At 42.2% G+C, this 27079-nt stretch overlaps 1 protein-coding gene across 4 annotated transcripts in view; it reads left to right on the forward strand.

Annotated features, from left to right (window-relative positions):
• The window catches only part of ATP11C (ATPase phospholipid transporting 11C), a 365103-nt gene that overhangs the window by 288047 nt on the left and 49977 nt on the right, over nucleotides 1–27079 (forward strand). For all 4 annotated transcript variants that reach the window (XM_029607769.1, XM_029607770.1, XM_029607772.1 and 1 more), the window contains 6 exons: nucleotides 1705–1850; nucleotides 2258–2317; nucleotides 13335–13462; nucleotides 17661–17796; nucleotides 24794–24859; nucleotides 25439–25542. In XM_029607769.1, the coding sequence (XP_029463629.1) occupies nucleotides 1705–1850; nucleotides 2258–2317; nucleotides 13335–13462; nucleotides 17661–17796; nucleotides 24794–24859; nucleotides 25439–25542 (640 nt within the window). The remainder of the gene's footprint in view (nucleotides 1–1704; nucleotides 1851–2257; nucleotides 2318–13334; nucleotides 13463–17660; nucleotides 17797–24793; nucleotides 24860–25438; nucleotides 25543–27079) is intronic.

Below are 27079 nucleotides of genomic sequence, written 5' to 3' on the forward strand. Positions count from 1 at the left end.
TCCGGAGTGGCCACGGAGGCCGTGGTTCACGGATCTCATCAACCTAGCAGTGGACAGCCCACTCCGTCTGGGTCATATTCCAAATCTACTGAGGCAAGGTCCAGTATTTTTCGACCAGGTGGATCGCTTTTGTCTAGCGACTTGGCTTATGAGAGAAGGCAGTTGAGAAAGAAGGGTTATCCAGATACAGTAATTTCTACTCTTTTGTGGGCTCACAAAACATTGACCTCTCTTGCGTATGACCGGGTCTCGAAGGTTTTTGATCCTTGGTGTAGTAGATCGAAATTTTCTCCTAGTCACGCCTCGATAGGTCACATCCTAGCCTTCTTACAAGAGGGTTTGGCGAAGGGGCTAGCTTTCAGTTCTCTAAGGGTTTCAAGTGGCGGCTTTAGGCTGTTTACGAGGAAAGGTGAAAGGAGCGTCCATAGTGGCTCCTCCTGATGTAGTGCGTTTTCTTAGAGGTATAAAGCATTTGAATCCTCCTCTCCAGGCTGTTTGTCCCTCTTGGAGTTTGAATTTTGTCTTTCGAATGTTGTGTGATCCTCCTTTTGTACCACTCAAGCGCATTATTTTAAAGGACATTCGCTCAAAAAGGTGTTTTTGGTGGCTGTCTGCTCAGCTCAGAGGGTGAGATTCAAGCACTATCTTGTCGCGAACCTTTTCTTAGGTTTTCAGACTCTGGCGTCTCTGCAAACAGTGCCATCCTTTCTTCCTAAGGTTGTATCGGCTTTTCACGTGAACCAATCGGTTGAGTTGCCTGCATTTCGGATTTGGATCAAGATTCTCTGCATGCTCGTGAATTGAGGAGGTTGGATGTTAGGCAGGTACTTCTGCGTTACTTGGTGGTCACTAACTAATTTCGTTTGCCTGATCATCTTTTTGTCTTGTGGAGCGATCCTAAGAAGAGTCAAACGGCTTCCATGGTCACCATTGCCCGGTGGTTAAAGGAAGCTATTGCTTCAGCGTACATACGTCACTGGCAAGTGGTTCCACACAGTCTTAAGGCTCATTCGCTTCAGTCTCAGGCTGCATCCTGGGCAGAAAGTCAGTTGGTCTCCCCCCAGGAAATCTGTAGAGCGGCGACTTGGAAATCTTTGCATACTTTTCCTCAGCATTACCGTTTGGATGTTAGGGCTCCTGACTCCGAGAGTTTTGGAAGCAGTGTGCTTCGAGCGGGGCTTTCTAGGTCCCACCCCATGTAAGGCAGCTTGGGTACATCTGGACTGATCCGGGTACGTACAGGGAAAGGACAATTGGTTCTTATCTGCTAATTTTCGTTCCTGTAGTACCACGGATCAGTCCAGACGTCCACCCAGAGTAGAAGTTATTTCATTTTTCGAATCTATTCAAATCTTTTTTTCTTTCAATTTTACTGTCAGACTGCATAGCAGAACGAAGATTTCACAGTGCTCTTAATCTGTACATAGTTTTTTGTATTTGATTTGATCTAGCCATTGGATTTGGATTGCTGTTTCTAGTTAGAAATCAATTTCTGCTTTGATATTGTTTATACTGAAGGGGCCTGCAGCTGGTGCACCGTACTTACAGGGAGTGCCCTTCAAGTTTTTCTCTGTCTCCCATCTGCTGGAAGGGTGGCAAAACCCAGCAGTCTGGACTGATCCGTGGTACTACAGGAATGAAAATTAGTAGGTAAGAACCAATTTTCCTTTGCCTAACCTTTTTTTTTTCTTATTGTTCTTGAAGGTATAATGGGCAAGGAGGGTCGCCAGGCAGCAAGAAGCAGTGATTATGCTGTCCCAAAGTTTAAGCACTTACGGAAATTAATACTTGCTCATGGGCATTTATACTATGTAAGAATTTCTCACCTTGTGCAGTATTTCTTCTACAAGGTAAGTAAGGCCTTCGCTGGGCGCAGTTATCAGTCCATCATTGAAAACAGCTTTAACTTTGTTACTTGTCAAAATGGTGATGCAATAAAATGTGGTGGTTATAAAAAAACAAAAAAAAACAAAAAAAACCTTACTTCAATATACAAGGAAAAATATAACCCCCCACGATCATTGGTAGTGTCTTAACCAGTGCTATGTTTATACCAATGCTCGGCATGATGGAGAACAGTTAGGGGAAAGATTTCATCAGGGTTAAACCAACTGCTGTAAGCAATGGTGCCCTCTTTGCATGGAGGGAACTTTCAACCATTATCAGGTAGATGTCAATGTAAGACAGAATTAAAAGGTGATAAAACTGAGATTTAAGGGGTTTCTTGCCTGCAGTAACTTTTCTTTCAACCTTCCAGAACCTGTGCTTCATTTTACCCCAATTTCTGTACCAGTTCTTTTGCGGGTTCTCTCAACAGGTGAGTTGTACTGTTGTCAATGTTGCCTAGACTGTTGAAAGCAAGTTTCTTTCTCCGCTGGAGTATTTTACTATGATTACATTGTGTATTTGTTATCTAGAAAAGAATGCTTAAACCCTGCTTTAGTAATGTAAGGTCTGTTTTTCAAAAGACTGGGAAGAAATGTTTTGGAAAATGGGATCCTTAGGCCAGATGAACCAAGCATTTACCCATTAAGCCTCATACACAAAATTCTTCACAATGACAAGTCTGACTGGCTGAATGCTTCCATACACTTTCACATCCCACAAAGGAACCTTTGCTCCACAAACACTATTAGTTCTTCCAATCCCCTCTCCGAAGGTGGCACACCGGAAGTCAACAAAGGAATGTGCACCCTCACTGGCAGGATCTGCCCTATGGATCAAGCTTCCAACCGAGCTAAGAACAGAACCAACGGCCCAAACATTCAAGAAAAACCTAAAAACTTGGCTCTTTCAAAAAGCCTTTACAGCAATAACATGGCACCGACCAAAATCGCCCACTAATCACAGACCCAATGAGAAAGAACTTATTGCCTACCCACAAAAATCTATGACTACTCCCTCCTGAAACTCTATGATAATTCTTGTTATGACGAAACTCCATGTCAATTCTTGTAATGATAAATGACCTTTCTCCTTATACACCTCAGTTTAGCGCCCACTTACACCTTATAACTTGTTAACGTGTTTAGTTCATCTAAAGTTATTTCCATGTTTCCTCTGTTAACTTTCTCAAGTTCCTGTTAACTTGTTCAGTTCATCCAAAGTTAATTCCATGTTTATCTGTAAAAACAACAGAAAATGTTGTCGTTTCCTGCACCACTTGTTTCCTTGTAAACCAATGTGATATGTCAAATCGAATGTCGTCATATAAAAATAAATAAATAGAAACACAATGGGGAAAACCAGTCTTGACAATGTTTAAAGAACAAAGTACCCAGTCCCAGTCAGGTTCCAAGACAAATGTAACAAGCATAGTGGCATGTTCAGTTAAATCTGAATCTGATGTTTTCAATAATTGGGAAACATTAAGATTGGGAGGCATCAGAGCATCCATATTCTGTGAGCCCACAACAACTTCTTGCCCTTTTTTCATCAAAGGTAAATAATAAGCCTTTGAGATAGGAACATAAGAAAATGCCATACTGGATCAGACCAAGGGTCCATCAAGCCCAGCATCCTGTTTCCAACAGTGGCCAATCCAGGCCATAAGAATCTGGCAAGTACCCAAAAACTAAGCCTATTCCATGTTACCATTGCTAATGTCAGTGTCTATTCTCTTGGTGAACTTAATAGCAGGTAATGGACTTCTCCTCCAAGAACTTATCCAATCCTTTTTTAAACACAGCTTACATAGAAACATAGAAACATAGAAATGACGGCAGAAGAAGACCAGTCGGTCCATCCAGTCTGCCCAGCAAGCTTCAAACTTATTTTTTCTCATACTTATCTGTTTCTCTTGGCTCTTAGTAACCTTATGTCCTAATTCCCTTTCACCCCCACTATTAATGTAGAGAGCAGTGATGGAGCTGCTTCCAAGTGAAATGTTAAGTTTGATTAGTTGGGTAAGCGGCAGCATAGCTCTCTGCCATGAAGCAGAGGGCAATGCTGGATATGTGTGAAGTATTAGTTTTTCTTCTCCCCTGTCGTTGAAGCAGGGAGCTATGCTGGATATGCATTGAAAGTGAAGTATGCCTTGAAAGTCACATTAACTATCATCAAATATTGAAAAGCCTAATAATTGGTAATACCTATAGCCCATGAACCCATCCCTGTTTTTTTTCTTCTTTTTTTTTTTTTTAATTGGGAGATGGCTGCCCTTCATCCTTCCGCTCCGTGAAGGTGGACACCTACCACTGGCCACTGGCATCCCGCTCCGTGAATGCCTCTGTGGCTACTGCCACTCCGTGCAGTGTTTTACTACCTGCTCTTTATATGCGTCCTCTAGACCTGATGGATCCCATCCCTGTTTTTTTGTTTGTTTTTTAATTTAATTGGAAGATGACAGCCCTCCATCCTTCTGCTCCATGAAGGTGGAACACCTACCACTGGCCACTGGCATCCCGCTCCGTGAATGCCTCTGTGGCTACTGCCGCTCCATGCAGCTATACTAACTGCACTAACCACATCCTCTGGCAACAAATTCCAGAGTTTAATTGTGCGTTGAGTAAAAAAGAACTTTCTCCGATTAGTTTTAAATGTGCCCCATGCTAACTTCATGGAGTGCCCCCTAGTCTTTCTATTATCCGAATTATATCTTTTTTGAGATGCGGCGACCAGAATTGTACACAGTATTCAAGGTGCGGTCTCACCATTTTAAATCTACAGATATAGCTTTAATTAATCAACTACCTACTCAGACATACTACTTTTTCTCAATCCCACGACAGAAAAAAAGGGGTGGGGGCATTCTCTTAGCAGCTAAGAAAGATCTTAGATTCACTCATCACCCAATCAAATCTGACTCGAAATTGGAAACAGGTCTCTTCAAATCAGACTCACTACAAATCCTTCTAATATATGCCCCTCCAGGACTTCTAGAAACAGACCCATCACCCTTCCTAGAAATCTTAGCATCTTATCTAAAACCAGACTTCCCAACGATAATCCTAGGAGATTTCAACTTGCACGTTGATAACCCCACACTCTCAACCAGCTGTGAAACCATTCTTACAGCCATGTCTGCAATGGGATTCAAACAAATAATCAATGAACCTACCCACAAGGCAGGTCACACACTGGACCTTATCTTTGTGAACTCAGGTATAACACATTCAGTACATCCCACTTACAAAAAAGTTCCCTGGTCAGACCACTCTTTAATCTCCACCACCTTCTCAATGACCCAAATGAACAAAAATCACGCCCCTCAACAATCATTTCTCTACAGAAAAGTATGCGCCTCTGATGAACTCAGCAATCATCTAATCACGGAACTTTCACACATGGACTTCACATCACCTAATGCAGCCGTTAATTCCTGGTCCTCCATAACAGAAACAGTGGCAAACTATGTCCGTGGATAACAAAAAAAGTCAAACAAGGTGCGTCAAAAAGGCAGCCATGGTTTACAAATGAACTTAAAAACCTCAAACTTGACCTGCGTCAAAAAGAAAGTAAATGGCGTAAAGCCCCTTCCCCCTCCACACTTTCTACATACAAACTCGCCCTCCAATCATACAAGAGCTCCACTTTAAAAACAAAAAGGGACTTCTATGCACACAAGATTCATAACATTATATTCGATTCCAAAGCGCTATTCACATTTGTCTCCAATCTAACTCAGGCAAACCCTCCTGACATACCACCTAACCAAGCTCAAACAAAAGCTGATGAGCTGGCACTCTTCTTCAGTAAGAAAATCACGAACCTACTAACACAATTAAAGCATAATACCGGCACACCAACCAGCAATTACATTCTTCATAATAAAGACATCTCCCTCCAATCTCTTGAACTCACCTCTTCCTCAGAGATCCAAACACTTCTTAAAAAAATGAAACCCTCATCGCATCCACTAGACCAGATTCCATCTAAATTACTACTGCTAATCCCAGACACCATAACCAAAACCCTAGCAGACATTATAAACTGCTCATTCATCCAGGGTTTCTACCCAGACGACCTCAAAATAGCATCCATCAAACCGCTACTTAAGAAGCCTAACTTGGACCCCAAAGATCCTAACAACTTCCGTCCAATCTCAAATCTGCCTTTCATTGCCAAGGTGATGGAGAAACTAGTTAACACACAACTAGCAGATTACATAGAAGAACACAAAATTCTTTTTCCCACTCAATTCGGTTTTAGAAAAGCCTCAAGCACCGAATCCCTTCTCATCTCACTGACTGACTACATTATTTTGGGCCTCGATAAAGGACAGGCCTTCCTACTGATCTTATTGGATCTATCGGCAGCGTTCGATACTGTGAACCATGCCATATTACTAAATCAACTAGCGAACATTGGTATTGCAGGATCAGCACTAACATGGTTCAAAACATTCCTAGAAAACAGAGGTTTCAAAGTTAAAATCCACAACAAAGAATCCTCCAGATACCCATCATCACAAGGAGTTCCTCAGGGTTCCTCTCTCTCACCAACACTTTTCAACTTATACCTTCTCCCACTTTGCCAACTGCTAAACAAATTGAACCTAAAACACTTCATATTTGCCGACGACGTCCAGATTGTGATCCCCATCAAAGAATCCATCACTAAAGCGCTAGAACTTTGGGAAAATTGCTTTCAAGAAATTAACGAGCTCTTATCCAGCTTAAATCTAATCCTAAACCAATCAAAAAGTGAATTCATTCTAATCTCTCCAGATAATTGCAAAATCACTACAAACCCGCCAGCCAACTTGCAAACCTCAAAAGTAAGAGATTTAGGAGTCTCCATAGACAACCGGCTAAATTTGAAATCGTTTATCAACCAAACAACCAAAGACTGCTTCCACAAACTGCACGTATTAAAAAGAATAAAACCCCTATTTCACTTCCATGATTATAGAACAGTGCTCCAAGCAATAATATTTGCAAAAATTGATTACTGCAACTCGATCCTACTAGGCCTCCCATCATCACATACTAAACCGCTCCAAATGATACAGAACACCGCAGCAAGAATTCTAACAAACAAAAGAAGAAGAGATCACATTACACCAGTCCTTAAAGACCTACACTGGTTACCAATCCACTACAGAATAATTCATAAATCCCTCACCACAATCTACAAGAATATCCATGGACTGGCTCCACTCCATCTACAAATAGCTCTTAAAAAACACTCCTCCAACAGACCCATCAGAGAAGCATATAGAGAATATCTACAGGTACCACACAACAATACCACCCAACATATAACATTGAGAGATCGGGCCTTCTCCACAGCAGGTCCCCCACTGTGGAACTCCATCCCCCTAGAACTAAGACAGGAACCATGTCTTCCAACCTTCAGGAAAAGACTGAAAACATGGCTGTTCATGAAAGCATTTCCGGACCCTTAAAGATTCACTACCATCAAATGCAGCATTACTGAACATTTCCTCTTAAACTGAAACAGTCAATATCTACCAATCATTACAATGTTTTACTTCTTGTTAAACCTTTTATCTTTCCTCTAACTCTAATCCCAGTTAGAATGACCCCCGTTTTATTGTAACTTTTTCTTCCATACACTTGTTTTACTTTTTAATGTATACTCTTATGTTATTATTTATTTACGTTATAATGTATTTCTCACCCCTTGTTTTATGTAAACCGACATGATACGAACTCCGTGAATGCCGGTATAGAAAAATATAAATAAATAAATTAAAAACCATGGAGCGATACAGAGGTATTATGACATTTTCTGTTTTATTCACCATTCCCTTTCTAATAATTCCCAACATTCAGTTTGCTTTTTTGACTGCCGCAGCACACTGAACCGACGATTTCAATGTGTTATCCACTATGACGCCTAGATCCCTTTCTTGGGTTGTAGCACCTAATATGGAACCCAACATTGTGTAATTATAGCATGGGTTATTTTTCCCTATATGCATCACCTTGCACTTATCCACATTAAATTTCATCTGCCATTTGGATGCCCAATTTTCCAGTCTCACAAGGTCTTCCTGCAATTTATGACAATCTGCTTGTGATTTAACTACTCTGAACAATTTTGTGTCATCTGCAAATTTGATTATCTCACTCGTTGTATTTCTTTCTAGATCATTTATAAATATATTAAAAAGTAAGGGTCCCAATACAGATCCCTGAGGCACTCCACTGACCACTCCCTTCCACTGACAAAATTGTCCATTTAATCCTCCTCTCTGTTTCCTGTCTTTTAGCCAGTTGGTAATCCATGAAAAGACATCGCCACCTATCCCATGACTTTTTACTTTTCCTAGAAGCCTCTCATGAGGAACTTTGTCAAATGCCTTCTGAAAATCCAAGTATACTACATCTACCGGTTCACCTTTATCCGCATGTTTATTAACTCCTTCAAAAAAGTGAAGCAGATTTGTGAGGCAATACTTGCCTTGGGTAAAGCCATGCTGACTTTGTTCCATTAAACCATATCTTTCTATAAGTTCTGTGATTTTGATGTTTAGAACACTTTCCATTATTTTTCCTGGCACTGAAGTCAGGCTAAGCGGTCTGTAGTTTCCCGGATCGCCCCTGGAGCCCTTTTTAAATATTGGGGTTACATTTGCTATCCTCCAGTCTTCAGGTACAATGGATAATTTTAATGATAAGTTACAAATTTTTACTAATAGGTCTGAAATTTCATTTTTTAGTTCCTTCAGAACTCTGGGGTGTATACCATCCGGTCCAGGTGATTTACTACTCTTCAGTTTGTCAATAAGGTCTACCACATCTTCTAGGTTCACCGTGATTTGATTCAGTCCATCTGAATCATTACCAATGAAAACCTTCTCCATTACGGGTACCTCCCCAATAGCCTCTTCAGTAAACACCGAAGCAAAGAAATCATTTAATCTTTCCACGATGGCCTTTTCTTCTCTAAGTGCCCCTTTAACCCCTCGATCATTGCTTGTTCAGGAACTTTTAGAATTTCCATCAAATATCTCTTAAACATATTCTTGGCTGTATATTGTGGGAGTTTAGGAAAATTGATTAATCTTAAATTCTTACCACAGATAATATTTTCCATCTTAGATTGCAAGCTCTGATTTTCTTTAAATAATTCTTCTTGATTCTTTTTTAAACCCTGAATATCAGCTTTTATAACATTCACAGATTTTATAATCGAAGTATTAGAAAATTCTAAAGATAATCTCTCTCAGTCCTGCTCTTTATCCAGAAATATTTTCAATTGAGCTGTAACAGAGGATCCTAAAGTCTCTTTAGCTTCCCATATAGTGTCCATAGTTATAAGATTCAGTCTTACCAACTCAAAATGAAGTTTAGCAAATTCACATTTGGTGAGGGTAACCCCCTTCTCTTGGTAGTTAGACTAAACCCTCCGTCGATGAATCTGCTGGTACTCCTGCCGGTTATTCACCTGCAGATGCTGTTAATGCTGCTGTTTCTCTGAGAAATGCTGACCTCGTATCAGGTCGCGGGGCTCCGGCATAATCGGCACTCACCTCTCCCAACAGCACATCCGGGTCCCTAGCAGCAGATGGGTTTGCAGGTGAAACAGACATGCCTGGAGGGGAGGCATTCACATCTTCTCCTGCTTCTCGATCCATGGGCCACTCACCTGACAAACTACCCTTGAGGATGTGGCTGTCCATCGGACCAAAAACAGGACCTTCGGACACGGGGCCATTCCTCTCCTTGGCCCGCCGTTTTCACCGGGTATAGAACATCAGAAAGAAGAAAATTACAGAGGCAAAACTGGACACAGCTCATGCCGCCACCATACTAGGTGCCAACTTGGATCCAATTTTCTCCAGCCTTGATGCTTTTGATGTAACTCCAGCATTGCTCTCTACTTCAATGGTAGGGGGAAAAGGGGAGTTGGATTCAAACAACAACCAATGAGGGCCCTGACTTGTACAGTCTGGGGAACTAATAAGCATGGTAACCTGCCCTGAGCAGCAGTTACAACCCTTGATAGAAGGCATGGGATTATTACCCATAACAAATAATTATTGATTCTTTTGATGCAACTTCAGCATCACTCTTCTTTTTCACAGGGTCTGTGTCAGGAGTGAGGAATTGGATTCAGAGACAACCAACATGAGCCCTGACTTTTACAATTCTGGGTACTGATGTACAGATATAAGGGAAAACAGGACTGCTTCTACGGCCAGGACCATAAGCAAAGGACATCAAGCAGCAATGTCTGAATTTACAAGAAGGCTCATCACCCAGTAAAATTGTTGCTAGCAGCAAATTTTTTATAGGTTATCATAAGGCTTGGGGATAACTAAATGGAGTGGCAGTTGCTACCCTTAAGAGAAACATGAGGGTAACCTGTATGGCATGGCAGATACTACCATAAGAAGCTTGCTGGGCAAACTGGATGGATCATTTGCTCCTTTTCTGCCATCATTACTATGTTACTATGTAAGTCTTCGTTCCTCATCAAGACAGAGGAACGCAGGCTGCTGTTATTTGCCTTTTACTGGCCCTGATGACATGTATGTTGAATGCACAGTAATCTCCGCCTTACTACTTCCCAAAGAAATGGAGAATGTTCTGATTTCCACCAGGCGAAGTTTAACCAGTGAATGAGATTCTTGACTTACTGTAGAACCAGCCAGCTGGTTCCCTTCTCCTGTGGCCAAGGGGCTTACTGCAGTATCTATTCTGCCTCTTGTCCTCAGACCTTAGTATCTCTTCAGTCAAATTTAATCTCCCTTCTGACATTTTTATTTATTTATTATATCACGAGAAGGTGGAAGATGCTCTAATCTGTTACTTCTCTTTGGTGTCAAATTTCATGAAAGGACTGTGATATTCCAAACCTCTAGTCAGTAAGCCTCTAGTACCTTGGGACCTCCTTGTAGTTCCAGCTCAACTAATGAAACCTCCTTTCAAGCCATTTGAGTTAATGGACCTGAAATTCCTCACCTGGAAAGTGTTCCTTGTGGTTGTCACCTCAGCATGAAGAGTAAGCAAATTACAGGCTTAACTTTCATATTCACCATAAGTTCCTTCTGAAAGTAGAGTCTGCATTCCATATTAATCAAGCTATTGTGCTGCTTACTGTCTTTCCAACACAGCATGCACACAAAGGAGAATGGGCTCTTCAATTTTTGTCTTGTAAAAGAGCGCTGCTGTACTACTTACAAAGGACTCAACCTCACCATCAAGCCTCTCAATCGTTTGTGTCCTGTGATCCCAGTGGGTTGAGAAGGACAGTTGCCAAATGAACTATAATTGGCTAGCGAACTGCATAGTGTACTATTATATGCTGGCTGGCTGTCAGCTTACAGTCATGGCTCATATAGTGCAAACCATGGTGACTTCAGCAGCTTATCTTAGGATCACTTCCATTGATTACATTTGCAAAACTGCAAGATGGTCATCGCTTCATACCGTCACATCCCACTACTGTTAGAATGACGTTACGAAGAGACAGTCATTTTGGACAAGAAGTTTTGCGTAGCCTGTTTACCCTGTAGTCTACTTTTTACTGGTGGGGTGCAGGTTGCTTTTTCAGTGATTACTCCCTAGTGTAACCCTCAGCTTGGGACTCCCCTCGTGTTATGGCTAACTGATGCCTGCTTGTCGATGAAGAAGGCTTACCTGTAAACAGGGTTCTGTTTAGAGAGCAGGATGAATTAGCCATATGGAATAGCTGCCCGCTTTCCTAAAGAGTCGAATGACCTCACTAAAGATTAGGCTCTGGAGAAAAGGGCTCACGAGGGAGTGTGCGTATGTGGGAACTCCCACTCAAGCTTATTGAGCTCTAAGGGCTGTGTCCATGTGGGTGCTGTCGGATGATATCACCCACATGTTATGGCTAATTCATCCTGCTATCTACAGAAAACCCTCGTTATAGGTCAGCAAACGTGCTTTACACAAGTAAAATTATTTGAAAACTGTCCTCCCCATGATGCTCAAAAGAGGTAGACGCAGGAGTAACATCAGGAATTATCACTTCATTTATTCTCAGTGGAAGTGATTAGAGACAAAACAGTAACAGAATTTTAAAAAGCATGGGAAAAAAAACCCAGAGGATCCTTATCTGCAAAGAAGTAAAGAAAACACAGAGCTCAACTTGTTTGTGGCCTTGTAACAAGATGTCATTTAGGCAGATTTGTATGGCCTTATGTTCTTTATCTGTTTTTATAGTGTGGAATCTGATTTGTAGAAGCAAAAATCCAGTGCTATATTCATGTCAAATTGTTTTCCTTTTCTGTTGTAACCATTTTTGAGGTCATATAGGTCTCTATCACTATAAATAAAGTATTCTATCACAGTATATATATTTATATATATGTTGTGCTCAAATAATGAAATCTTGCAAGTCAGACTCTTACGGGCGGATTTTAAAAGCCCTGCTCGCGTAAATCCGCCCGGATTTACGCGAGCAGGGCCTTGCGCGCCGGCAGCCTATTTTGCATAGGCTGCCGGCGCACGCAGAGCCCCGGGACGCTCGTAGGTCCCGGGGTTTTCTGAAGGGGGCGTGTCGGGGCGGGGCCGAACGACACGGCGTTTTGAGGGTGGGATGCGGTGTTTCGGGGGCGGGCCCGGGGGCGTGGTTTCGGCCCGGGGCATTCTGGGGGCGTGGCCGTGCCTTCCGGAACTGCCCCCGGGTCGGGTCTCGGCGCGCCAGCAGCCCGCTGGCTCGCGTGGATTTACGTCTCCCTCCAGGAGGCGTAAATCCATGGATAAAGGTAGGGGGGGGGTCTAGATAGGGCCGGGGGGTGGGTTAGGTAGGGGAGGGCGAAAGAAAGTTCCCTCCGAGGCCGCTCCGATTTCGGAGCGGCCTCGGAGGGAACGGAGGCAGGCTGCGTGGCTCGGCGCGCACCAGCTGCCCAAAATCGGCAGCCTTGCGCGCGCCGATCCAGGATTTTATAAGATACGTGCGGCTACGTGCGTATCTTATAAAATCCAGCGTACTTTTGTTGGCGCCTGGTGCGCCAACAAAAGTATGCGAACGTGCTTTTTTTAAAAATCTACCCCTTAGGCCTTAAACAGAATTCTAGTCTAGGAGGAGGTAACAGACTACCAACAATAATTATCACACTAAAAAATCAATCCTTCACCCTCTCTCTTCCCCTTCCCACTACCATTTTAATGTAATCTGTGATTCACTTGTATTTTATGGCAAATGCCATTTATTCTAAACCTGAGGTAAAAGAGTTAACTCCCAAATGCCAGTCAAAGAATATATTAAGTTAGTCCAATAAAAAGATATCACTTAGATTCTTTGTTATTTGCTGACCTTTTTTTTTTCTGTGCAGTCGGATACAAATGAAGAATTTCTGCAAAAACATTGAAAATAAAAATGTCTTGGGCTTATTCATAACTATTTTCTTTTTTTTTTTTTTTTTTTTATATTTCTTTGTGCTGCTTAAGCCACTATATGATTCTGCTTACCTGACAATGTACAATATCTGCTTCACTTCACTGCCCATCTTGATATACAGTCTGCTGGAGCAGCACATCGGCATTGAAACTCTGAATTCCGAACCTAAACTCTACACGTAAGTAATGAGAAAATGTGTAGCACAATCTAGTGATATGGCCCTGGTGTTAAAAGTTAAAAAAAAAAGTATTTTGGCAGCACGTACCAATTAATTTGTACTAGGAAAAATACTTGAATGGTATACTGGAGCTTATGCAAATTCATGTATACCCCCTCCCTCAGAAAAAAACAAAACAGAAAATGAGACATTGTCTTCCATTTTCATGTGGAGTTTTGTATGTTTATACCTGTATACTGTATCTGTTTTTTTATTTTTACATTTCCTATTTCCTATCTGAAAACATGGCAGTGGGCATATTAGCTAATTGCCTCTTCTAATGACAATTGTCTTAGCTTGAATTTAGCTGCTAATTGTGCAGTTTGGGACACCCCCTGGACCCTCCCTAGTTTCCCAGGCATGCAAGATTGTTCATTTTCTTGAAACTTGGGGAGGATAACTTTCAAACTGCGCACAGTGGCATGTATCTGCATATAGTACTGTATGCAGATTTACAATAGTATTTTATTACCCACAAGTATCAAGTAAGCATGTGTTATAAAATGCACTGAAAGTGAGTATTTAAATACATGAAACATGCGTACTTCTAAGAACATAAGGCTTGCCATACTGGGTCAGGCCAAGGATCCATCAAGTCCAGTATCCTGTTTCCAACAGTGGCCACTGGCCAATTCAGGTCACAAGTACCTGGCAGGATCCCAAGGGGTATTTCCCAAGAATAAGCAGTGGATTTCTGTAATTTACCTTAATTGTTAATGGACTTTTCCTCCAAAAACTTGCCCAAACCTTTTTTAAATGTGGCTATACTAATAGCTTTCACTAAGTCCTGTGGCTTCGAATTCCAGAGCTTATGCATTGAGTAAAAAAATATTTTCTCTTATTAGTTGTAAATGTATTACCCAGTAACTTCATTGCGTGTCTCCTGGTCTTTGTACTTTTTGAAAGAGTAAACAACTGATTAACGTTTACTCGTTCCATTCCATTCATTATTTTATAGATCTCTATCATGTCTCCCCCTCAGCCGGCTCTTCTTCAAGCTGAAGAGTCCTAATCTGTTTAGCTTTTCTTCATAGGGGAATTGCTCCATCCCCTTTATTATTTTGGTCACCCTTAAAAGGTTATTCACTTAATTTATTTGTTACAGAGAGAGAGATCATTTGTCTTGAGCAATCCCTTGGCTTCCCAGGTTCAGAGTCCATTGCTGTGACCACTAGGCTATGACTCCACTCCAAAAGCTTGACTTCTACCCTCATTCTACCTCCCTATTTCTTTAAGCCAGCATCAAACCCACAGCCCTTGGCACTCGGCGCGCACACTCGTTACTGCCCAAACCACAGTCTCACGCACACAGTTTTAAAATCCTATCTATTTTAAAAATATACACGCGTATATTTTATGCACAAAAATAAGTAGGGACATACTCATGTAAAACCGATGTATACGTGCAAGTAAGTATATTTTAAAACATGCACACAATTGAAATTACAGATTTATTTATTTATTTATTGGCCAATTACTCCACCAGTTTGCCCAGTCCTTCCCCATTGAGACCCTCTTGAGTCTGAACACCCCTGTTCACCTAGACCTCCCACCCAGCCAATGGATACACTATTTATTTATTATTTATTTATTTATAGATTTTTATATACCGGGGTACGTAGGTAACATCACCTCGGTTTACATTCAACAATAATTCAGCATTGCGCTTTACAATGAAACATAGTAACTGAACAAATACAATAACATGATTGAGATCACTTTCACACATTTATTAGCAGGTGTAAAAATTACGTGAGTAACCTGCCAACTGTATAAACGTAAAACAACTTTCACGTGTAACTTTTGGCCCTGTCCAGAAATACACCTAACCCATACCTTTTTCCCCACATATATGTGAGTGTGAAGCATTAAGTTATGCCCATGCTGTGGGTGCTTTTAAAATACTGATTTTGTGTATATACATATGCTGATTTTTTTTACATACCCATTTAGAAAATTCACCTTTAAATCTTTGTTCATTCGTTATTACTGAAGAATAGGGTCTAAAATATCCAGATAAATGTGTCAATATGCATTATTTTATGGGATCACAACTATCATGTCAACTATAGAGAACAAATTAAATGTGAAAAACTTGTATGCCCCTGGCCCATTGGGCTTCATGTCCACAGAACTTTCCATTTGTATAGAAAATATGGCTGGTTCAGACATTTCATCCTAGTCTTAACCCATTTGCCTTCAGATACTGACCTGTCCCTTCCTAGTTGGAGGGTCAAGTTTAGAAGCTCCTTCCACTAGTAGGTTTCTCCTGAACCATAACATTGCCTTCAGCACCCAGAACTATGTAGAAGGTCCCTGGCCTGCAGCTTGGTTGAAGTCTCCCGTAATAGAAGCCTCATCATAAACTTTGGATGCTTCTGTTGGTTGGCCAGAGAATGCCTTGTGAGCCTTACTTTCTTGGTTTGGAGATCTCTTGTAGACATGAACCATGCACTTGGTCTGTTCTTTTTATGTTTATCAGGAAACTTTTCCTAGTTTTATTACCCATGTCTTTCTGCATCTTTGCATAAGTACTGCATGTATATTCTTGATGTACAATGCTATACTGGCTCCTTTTTGTGTCCTTCTAAACAGTTTTAGTTCATACAAATGTTCTCACCCAGTTGTATATATTAAATCATAATTTAGATGACGAACTGAAACTTAAAATTCATCCTGCTTATTCTCCATTCTTCTTCCATTGGAATACAGGTACTGAAGGTAATGAACAGAGTGCCCTAATAATTTCACTTATGTTCCACATATGATTCTCTCATTATAACCCATCCTGCAATCCAGTTCAAAGTACTTTTAGGGAGGACATGAACTTCTAGCCTATTTGGAATATGTGCCAGTGCCTCTCAGTGCTTTTCAAAATGGGTTCAAGGATGTATATAGCACCCTGAGATTTCACTTTTATCTACCTGTGCCTTTTTACCCATTTCTAATCCCATTTCCCCTCCTGTGTAGCGCAGCCAGTGCCACAGCAGTCCTGAAGCAAAATGGAACAGACCACACACCCTGTAGAGCCCAGTTGCAAATGTTTGCTTAAGCCAACTAGTAGGTATTTCCATTGAGAAAGATTAGGACTCCGTCTGCCCCTGCCATAGGCAATGGGTGCTGCCTAAACGGCATGTCTAACCCAAGAAACAACAGGAGCTTGGTCCATGAATGAAACCAGCGTCTCTCGCATAGCAGTGGTCATCTGGGCCACTGGATTGGTCCGCTGTTGCTGTCTCATGTATACTTAAAATGATATAGACCATCCTTGTGCTTAAACCTTTCTCTGCTTTTAAGAACTGCTGTTTAGTTGAATTAGTCCTATGTTCTAAAGTATGGGCCTGATTTTAGAAAACATTTGCTCAAGTAAAACTGGGTTTCTAGAAGCTAGGATTTACTTGCTAAATGCAATACTGGTGATTACTACCCTTATTCAATAAGCCTTCACATGGTTAATGCAACTCCAACATTGCTCTCTGCTTCAAGGCAAGGGGAAATGTGGAAAAGAGGATTTGCATTTAGACAACAACCAGCAAGGACTGAATTACACAGTCTGGGTAAACAAATAAGCGTGGGGTTAGCTTTCTTATTGCCGCGGTTACTACCGTAAACCAATTCAGCCTGATACTTCACTTTGAATACATATTCGGCGTTGCTCTCTGCTTCAACAGCAGGGGGAAAAGAGGGTTTACATTCAGACAACATCCAACAAGGCATTGATCTATTCAGTCTGGGTAAACAAGCATCAGGGTAACTTGCTTGATGCGGCAGTTACTACCTTAACCATTAAGCCTTATGCTTACCTTTGATGCAACTCCAACATTACTCTCTGCATCAATGGCAGGGGGTGGCAGGAAATTTGAATCAAACAGTTACCAACAAGGGCCCTAAACTTGGTGGTTGGTGAAACAACTAAGTATGGGAAAATAAGTGTGGGAGCTTGCTGGGCAGACTAGATGGGCCGTTTGGTCTTTTTCTGCCATCATTTCTCTGTTTCTATGTTAACTGAGTAAATGGATTTTGAAAAATGCTACAATAGTAGTTACATTTATGCTTGTAACTCCTTTTCAAAATTACCCCCATGTGATGTGTCCAATAGAAAGACAATTACTGAAGTACACCCATGCACAAACTGTAAAGATTTATTTTTTCTGTACAGGAAAATTTCTAATAACTCAATGCTGCAATGGAAGCCCTTCTTATACTGGACAGCTCTTGGCACCTTCAATGGACTCATCTTTTTCTTTGGTGCTTACTATCTCTTTCAAGTCTCGACCTTGGATGGTAGTGGACAGGTAAAAAAAAAAAAAAAAGTAGCAGTAAATGCCATTTTTCTAGATCTGTAGTAGGGACTTGTTTGCAGACATGTTTTCTGGGCACGTAGTATTGCAGTGCTTGTGTTTTCTTCTAGCTTCTACAACCACACTTTAAAAAAAAAAAAAAAAAGTGTAACCTAAACCTCGATTCTTGCGCTTGCCTGTTTGTAGATATAAGCCAGAGTAATACGCTGAATACTTTAATGGTGAAATGGGCGAACACATACCAGATGTAGTGAAACAACAAACGAGTTTAAAGAGGCACTTCACTTTTTGTTTTTTGTTAGATTTTTTTTTCTTTCTGAATTTCTCAGCAATATTCTATGCAGTCACCCTATTGTTTTTGCTTAAATTTAGAAACTGAATAGTTTTTTTTTTTTTTTTTTTATAGTTTTAAAAGGTTGACAGTAACCCACCACCATCTCTTCCTACTTTAGCTGGCACTGAGCATGGCGACAAATCCACCTTTTACTACTTTATGTATTACTTTGGCAGTGCAGGTAGAAATTATCATGCCATGAATGCTTCTTGCGTCTTTACAAAAAAATGTATGAAGGAACAAGGCTGGATGCCTCTGTCCCACCCTTATTCTGCATCCTCTGGCACTGAACATTGGAAAAGAATATGCCAGGGAGCAAGACCAAGTAGGTCCGTGCTGGGGAACTGGAGAACCTTTTTACTGCTACAGGCCAGCTTTTGTAAATTTGAAGCTATTGCTATAATAAAATGGGAGCCTTTGAGCTAGAAAGCGATTCCACATAATGCTGTTTGTGAATGCCAAAGAAAAAAGAAACAATTGTCATGCCTCTTGAGCAGTGCAAAATTACTGTTCCCTCTACGTACCCGGATCAGTCCAGACTCCAGGGTTTTGCCCTCCCCCCCTAGCAGATGGAGACAGAAGTTTACCAACAAAACTCCGCCTTATCTAGGATGGTGCCACCTACAGTCTGGCAGTATTCTTCTGTCTCCAGCAGATGATGAGGGTGCAAAACCTACAGTGTTAGGGCCTAGCCTAGTTTTAGGACAGAGTTAGGTAAAAGTAAAAAAAAGGGAAAGTTTCTCAGGAGAAGGACCGCAGTGTGTCCCTGCAGATCAGGGTCTCCCGCCTCCCAGGGGGTTGTGAGATTCTGAGGGGACCACCCCCCTGATTACAAAGGCAGCTGAAGTACCAGGTTGAGGACCCAATTGCCAGCTTACTCAACTACTGGGGTTGATACCAGGGAGTCCGGCTCACTCCCCCCAGTAGGTCCAGGCTGTTGGGCAGGTATTTGTTTTAAAAAAAAAAAGAAATTTGTGTTTTGTTTTTCTGCTGCAGCTCGACTCTCTCTTCCCTTCCGATTCCGGTGGTGGTGTTTTGCGCCATTTCGCCGTGTTTTCGGGGGGGTGGCAGTAGATTTTGTTATTTTGCCGTGTGTTGGGCCTGCAGCGCCTCGCAGGACAGTCTGTGTGCCTCTTGTGTTTCAGGTGGTGAGGGAGCCTCCACGACACCAAAGAGGGTTGTTCTCAGGGTCCAGACGGTTATGGGAGCCTTTGGAGAGCTGCCACCCGCGGTTTCTGACCCATTCCCGAGGAGCACGGGAACAGGCGTCATTTTAGGTCTGCTGGGGTCAGCGGCCTCCGATGCAGGCGCCATTCTGGCTCCTTTGATGTCTGCGGCCTCAGCAGCGCAGGCAGCGCCCATGGAGGAGGACCTCCCTCCGAGTTTCTCCGCAGCGGGGGGTCCCTGAAGGGGGGACAGGCCCGCGGGTATTGGAAAGCATGACGCTGGGAATGTACCTGCAGGGGACACAGATGATTCTTCCTCGGAGTCTTTTTCATCGGATTTTATTCTCCTCATGCATAAGGCGATATCCTCTGTAACACAGAGGATATCGCTCTAGCTTTTGACAAAATAACTAACAATCTCGACCTTAAAGACCCTGACACAGCATTGCTTTCCTGGAACAATCTCACCACCACCATTGCTAATGAGTTATGCCCCATCATCAATAAGGAAATTCCCCTTACGCAAATTGAAAAAAGAAAACCATAGTACACTAATGATTTAAAGATGATCAAACATGACCTACGATCCAAAGAACGTGCATGGCGCAAACAACCATCTGCTACTCTCAAAGCCACATACATCAACGCCTTACATACCTACCGGCAAGCCATTAAACAAGCTAAACGAGACTACTACGCCAAAAAAATCCATGCCTATCAAATTAACGCAAACGCACTGTTCACTTTTGTCACAGACCTCACAAACCCCGCTACCACCCCACTCAACGAGGACAATGTGAGTAACAGATGCCAGGAACTAGCAGTGTTTTTCAAGAATAAAATTGACAACATCCTCACTCGCTTACCCACCAAGCCCTCCCCTGTCATGCCGCCATGCATTGACAACAAGAGCAAACTTAGAAATTTCGACCCCATAACAAATGCCGAAATTGAGGCTATTCTAAAGAAGATGAAACCAGCATCCCACATCCTAGACACCATTCCCTCAAAAACTCTCCTCTCTATCCCATCCACCATTGCAAAATTCATTGCTGAACTCAACTGCTCCATCACACATGGCAGCATCCCAGACCCACTCAAACTTGCTGTAGTAAGGCCCCTCCTTAAAAAAACAAACCTTGACCACTCAGACCCAACTAACTATAAACCCATTTCCAACCTACCTTTCATTTCACAAATTTTGGAAAGAGTAATGTCTCTTCTGAGCTGTATGGGATGGTGATCAATTTGGCACCATCCCATATAGCTGGTGCCATCTCAATCCCTGGAGTACCTGGGAGCTCGATTTGATACCTTGAGTGGCAGGGTGTACCTGACAGCCGACAAAGTGGCCAAGCTGCAGAGAAAAATAGATCGACTGCTCCACCTTCCTGTGCCAAAGGTATGGGATTACTTGCAAGTACTGGGCTTCATGGCCTTGACGTTGGAGCTGGTTCCTTGGGCATTTTCTCACATGCGCCCGCTGCAGAAAGCATTATTATCCCGCTGGATCCGAAATTTACTTTCTCCCGTTGCCTCTTCTGAAGGAATCCAGGTCCAGCCTAGCATGGTGGCTGTCGAGGAACAATTTGGAGAAAGGAATGGACCTCGAAGTCCAGGATTGGGTTGTAGTGACCACAGATGCCAGACTCAAGGCCTGGGGAGCTGTATACCTAGGCTGGTCGGCTCAGGGCCTTTAGCCAGTGTCCTGGTCCATCAATTGTCTAGAGACGAGGGAGGTGTTCAGAACTCTCGAAGTATTCTTGCCACTGGTCCAAGGTCGAATGGTGCGAGTGTGTTCAGATTATGCGACGTTAGCATATATCAACCGCCAAGGAGGAACCAAGAGTCCCGCTGTGACTCGGGAGGCCCAGCTATTTGTGTAGGTAGAATGTCATCTCGAAGGAATCGCGGCCTCTCACGTTTCAGGAGTAGACAACGTGCAGACGGACTTTCTAAGCCGGCAATAGCTGGACCCAGGGGAGTGGGAACTGTCCCCAGAGGCCTGAAATCTCATTTGTGCCCAATGGGGAGCTCCTCAGCTGGATCTCATGGCAATGCAGGCCAGTGCAAAGACGGAAAGGTTTTTCAGTCATAGGCGAGAGATCGGGTGGTGTGGCTGGAAGCTCTAGTGTGCCCATGGTCAACAAGGATCCTTTTCTATGTATTTCCTCTGTGGCCTCTTGTAGCGCTTGTGCTCAGGCGCATAAAAGCCAATCCTGGATCAGTGATACTGGTGGCACCGGAGTGGCCGCAACATCCATGGTTCGCAGATCTTTTTCATCTAGTAGTGAATAAACCTTTGTGGCTGGCTCACTTGCAGGGTTTGCTTTGGCAAGGGCCCATATTTTCGGATCGGGTGGAACGCTTTTATCTTGCGGCCTGGCTTTTGAGAGGTGGCGATTGTGCATGAAGGGATATTCAGATCCGGTGATTGCTCTTTCTCCAGGCTAGATGTCCTGCTACTTCCATGGCTTATATTAGAGTGTGGAAGGTTTTTGAGACTGGTGTGGTCAGCAGCGTTTAGATCCACTGCTAGTGTCCGTTCTGCACATTTTATCCTTTTTACAGCAGGGCTTGTCCAAGGGTTTGGATTATAGCTCGCTTCAGGTCCAGGTTTCAGCCCTGGGTTGTCTCAGGAGTAAAGTAAAAGGCAAGCCTTTGGCGCCTCATCTCGATGTCGTATATTTATTGAAAGGAGTGAAGCATCTGAGACCTCCAATATGAAAGGTGTGTCTGGAGTGCAATCTCAATTTGGTATTGTGGGTTCTCTGTGAGGCCCCCTTCGAACCCTTGGGTCGCGCTTCTCTGAAGGATCTTACATTGAATATTGGGGGGGGGGGGGGCGTTTGTAGCAATTTGCTTAGCCAAGTGAATCTCAGAGCTCCAGGCTCTTTCTTGCCACAGCCCTTTCCTGCGGATTTCCAACGAGTATCTTTGCGTATGGTGCCTTCATTTTTGCCGAAAGTGGTTTCCGCCTTCCATGTGAATCGCAGTTGAATTAGCGGGGTTCCTGGAATGGTCTTGAGATCCTACTTTGGGTAGGGATCTTCACCTTCTTGATGTTTGTTGTCCCTGTTATGCTATTTGAAAGTCACCAATTCTTTCAGACGAATGGATCATCTGTTTTTGTTCAGTGGAGGGAAGAAAGGGAAGAAAGCATCAAAAGCTACTTTGGCCGACTGGTTGAAGGAAGCTATTAGTTTGGCACTGTCCCAGTTGGCCTTAAAGCACATTCTCCACGAGCACAAGCAGCCTTTTGGGCCGAGTGTCAATTAGTGTCTCCCCAGGAGATATGCAGAGTCACTGTGTGATCCTCGCTTCATACTTTCACCAAACATTACCGATTGGATGTGATAGCGCTGGAGGCTGCATCTTTCGGTGAGAGTGTGTTAACAGTGGGTCTTTCGGGTTCCCGCCCAGTATAGGGTTGCTTTGGTACATCCCACTTGTCTGGTCTAATCTGGGTATGTACAGGAAAGGAAAATTGATTCTTACCTGCTAATTTTCATTCCTGTAATACAGCAGATCAGTCCAGAAGACTACTTGTCCTGGTGTTAATCCACTGCATTCTGAAGATTTTGCTACATTTAAAATAGTTAATACAGTGTAGTTTCAAAGTTGTCAGGAGGTTGTTGGTACTTGGGTTTGTGGCTATCCGAGTCAGGGGTATCCAACCTGGGGTTTTTAGTTCACCCTGCTATAAGGGGAATGTTATCTGGATCTTGGCTTGGGTACAGGTCAATACTGAGGGACTGCAGGTGGCACACTCATTATGTAGCAGTGTCTCAAAGTTTTGATCTCTGCCTCCATTTTATTTATTTATTTATTTATTTATTTATTTATTTATTTGCTGGTAGGAATGAATAAACCCACTTGTCTGGACTGATCTGCTGTATTACAGGAATGAAAATTATCAGGTAAGAACCAATTTTCCTCTATGCTCCCAAGTTTCAAAGTGAAAATACATGCATACTTTTGTATTGAAAGTTACAAAGTATCTGTGGACAATTAGACTTGCTTTTGGGGTGGATACGTTCCTGAATGGAAAAGAATTTGTGTGGATGTGAAAAAGCAATAGAAATACCTTGCTTCCTTCCTCTGGCCAAAACTCTCCCCCGGAACGCCTCTTCTTAATGTGGCTAAATGTACCCCTGTTGAGCCACACCGTGCATATGGTGTAGCTGCATTGAAGCAGGCTCATTTTCAAATGGCTGATTTGCACAACCAAAATCCTTTTTAACTGTATAAATTACTTTTTAATTGCCCTCTAAATTATCTAAAGAGCTGTTAGTATCCTGTGACTTTGAGTGTTTTTGTTTTTTTTTTTGTTCCTTCTTGGAAAGTTCCCTCCCCCCACTCTCCTTGCTTAAGCTAAATTTGCTTTTATACTTCGGCTAAACTTTATTTTATAGTGTATAAGCGAGAAAGGAAAGTAAAAGCTCCAGGAGGCAGCATTTTCTGAGGATCACTTTTTGAAACAGAATGGAAGCAAAGTTTATTTGAGCTGTTTCTTCAAGAAACCAGCTCCCTGGATGCATGAGCTGCACAGGGCAGCTGTTGCGATTTTGGTTCAAATGTCTTCTGCTTAGTGTATAATCATTGAGTTTGCAGCAATTAACCCCCCTTTAATTACAGTATCACTTAAGCTGCCTTTCCATAGTCATTCAGGCTCATGATTTAATCAGCTGTATAACATTAATGCAATGCCATGGTGAATGACTAAGCACTGAATTAACTGAAAAACTGCAAGTGAATGGTAATCCCTCTGTACTTTTGCTCCTAGTAACCTCCTATTTGTTTTTTGCATTCTTTAAGGGAGTAATTTTCAAAAATAATGAGTAAATGGCTGTACTAAAATAGCCCTCAGGTTTGTATGTGTGAATCTCTGTTGATGCACATAACTTTTACGCAGACTGCAGAGAGACCTTTCAGAGCATGAAGGTAGAACTTCCGTGCATACTTTTTTTTTATTTGTAAAAGCATGCACGTAAGTTACTTTATTTAGCAGTTTTTATATACCGCTTATGCTGGAATTTCCATACTAAGTGGTATACAATAAAAGCCATTATACATAATAAAATATGTAATAAAACAAAACAAGCAATGCATCAAACTAAAAGTGTAACATGTCAATAAAAATACAAAATAATTTAAGAAAAGGCCAACTGAAAATTATCACAAAACTCAGCGGCAATTCATTCTACCAGACAGGGCCAATGACAGAGAAGGTCCTTGGGCTCTGAAGAGCAGGCATAACTTTCTGCAAAGCAATGCACACACCAGCACAGCCTATTACCCGAGGATTTTCACAGCAAACTTGTGCAAATAAATTTGCTTTGAAAAACCTTTGATAAAGTCTGTCTCTACAATGTAAGTGCAGATTTTACCGGGATGCAGGCTCTGTGAAAGCTGACCTCTAAATTTAGCCTGTGCGCATCTCTCTAGGCCCAAGTTACATGCATCAATATAATTTCATTGTGTTTTTCAGGTATCTGGAAACTGGACCTTCGGCACCATTGTCTTCACCGTATTAGTGTTCACAGTAACGCTAAAGGTTAGTGGATACATACATTTGGCATGTATGTATTTTCCACCCATTTTGTCAAAATAACTAAATTATATACTTGGTCATGTAGAGGTCCATATGTAACTGCTGTGCAGCTTAGCAAGTTTGCTGGATAAACTTATCTTATTAAATTCAGTGATGCATTCATGCCGCTGAATATATCCAGCTATCTTAAAGTTAACCGGATAGGGTAATCTGGCTAACCTTAGGACAGGTTATCCAGTAATTCTGAATATTGGGGGTTAGCTGGCTACCTTATTCACCTAACTCAACTTCTCCCCATTATGCCCATTTCACCGCTTAGCTGCTGACTGTGACCAAATATTTAAACCTCTTAGGCGGATAAGTTGGAACTTATTCAGCAAAGTGGTGCTGAATATCTGCCTCATATAATCTTCACTATAAACAGTAAAATTACTGATTACTTTTCCAATGCTGGCACATTTGCAAGCACTATGTGGTGTGAAAGAAAGCAAACCCTGCACCATACTTTGCCATGTCCTTGCAGTGTGTTGGATACATGTTTTTTGTATGGCACTTATAGCTCATGTTTTTTTCCTTCTCTAGCTTGCTTTAGATACTCGATTCTGGACATGGGTGAACCACTTGGTGATTTGGGGTTCCTTGGCATTCTATGTATTTTTCTCATTTTTCTGGGGAGGAATCATTTGGTAAGTGTCTTTCTTAGTAGTACTGGCAGATAGTATATGCTTTTAAAAATGTTTTGCAAATTGTAAAGAAATGTCCTTCAAAGCTGTAGTTTACCCTCACTTTCAAATATAAGTTAGGATGTGATACTTGTCCAGCTCTCCCCAAGTGCAGGTGAGCAGAAGCACAGGATAAGGGAAGTGCCAGGCTCTAGTAATGCTGGCTGTTCTGCTTCCTTGTTCACCTGACTGTTATCACTTTTTTGGACCCCTGGCAGAATTTGTAAGATATGTAGCATTGTAAGAAAACATGAGTGATCAGTCAAACATCCATTATTTTTAACGTGTTTCATATGGATCACAAAATAGCACAATCATTAAACAAACCATAACAATAAAGGAAATAATAAAATGGTCTTCTTCAAAAGAAGCATAACCTTAGTTTTTAATATCGTCTATTGCCTTTTGCATCAATGACGGCTTGCGGTCCTTTTGATAGCTGCGAATGAGGCCCTTTATTTTCTCATGTAGTAATGCTGCCCATTCCTCTTGGCAAAAAGCCTGTAAATTCTTTGGTTGTCTAGCATGAACTTCATGTTTGAGTTCTCCCCAAAGTTGCTCAGTAATGTTGAAGTCAGAAGACTGTGATGGCCACTCCAGAACCTTTACTTTCTTCTGCTTCAGCCACTGAAGGGTCAGCTTGGCCTTATGTTTCGGATCATCATCATGTTGGAAAGTGCAAGTGCGCCCCATGCGCAGCTTCCTGACTGATGAATGGAAATTCTCCTCCAATATTTTCTGATAAGATGCTGCATTCATCCTGCCATCAATTTTGACTAAATTCCCTGTGCCGCTGTAGGTCACCCCCCTCCCCCCCAAACAGCAGAGATCCACCTCCATGCTTCACGGTAGGGTTGGTGTGCTTCTATTCATAGGCCTTGTTGACTCCTCTCCAAACATAACGTTTATGGTTGTGACCAAAAAGTTCAATTTTGGTCTCACCACTCCAAATTATTTAGTTCCAGAAGCTTTGAGACTTCTCTGGGTGCTGTTTGGCGTAAGGTAAGCAGGCTGTTTTGTGGCATTGGTGCAACAATGGCTTTTCTCTGTACGTACCTGGATCAGTCCTGACAGTGGGTTGAGCCTCCTGTCCAGCAGATGGAGACAGAGGAAAAACTGAAAGGGTACCCCCCCGCGTCCTTTCAGTATTTCTCTGTCTCCAGCAGATCCAGACAGTTGAATCTGCGGCTCCCTTTCTTTAGCTGTTTTTCTTCTTCCGTGGGGTTCTTTCTCCTCGTTTTTTCTTCAGGATCAAGCAAGTATTGCCAGCCTAATTCCTATATCAAAAAAAAAAAAAGTTATAATTTTTTTTCAGGGCAAAACTTGTGATCTTTCAGGGAGACAGCTCTGTCCCCTGGCTCTTACAGGGCCTAGGGGGGCTTGCCCCTTGAAAATTCAGCCTAGGATTCCTTGCCCGGTAACCCTTGTTGGCTTGGGGTGATACTGGTGGTCCAATCACTCCCCCTCTTGACATCTTGGGCCTGGGAGGCTTTTGCCTCGG

This window comes from Rhinatrema bivittatum, chromosome 6 (genome assembly GCF_901001135.1).
Source record: "Rhinatrema bivittatum chromosome 6, aRhiBiv1.1, whole genome shotgun sequence".
Taxonomy (NCBI): domain Eukaryota; kingdom Metazoa; phylum Chordata; class Amphibia; order Gymnophiona; family Rhinatrematidae; genus Rhinatrema; species Rhinatrema bivittatum.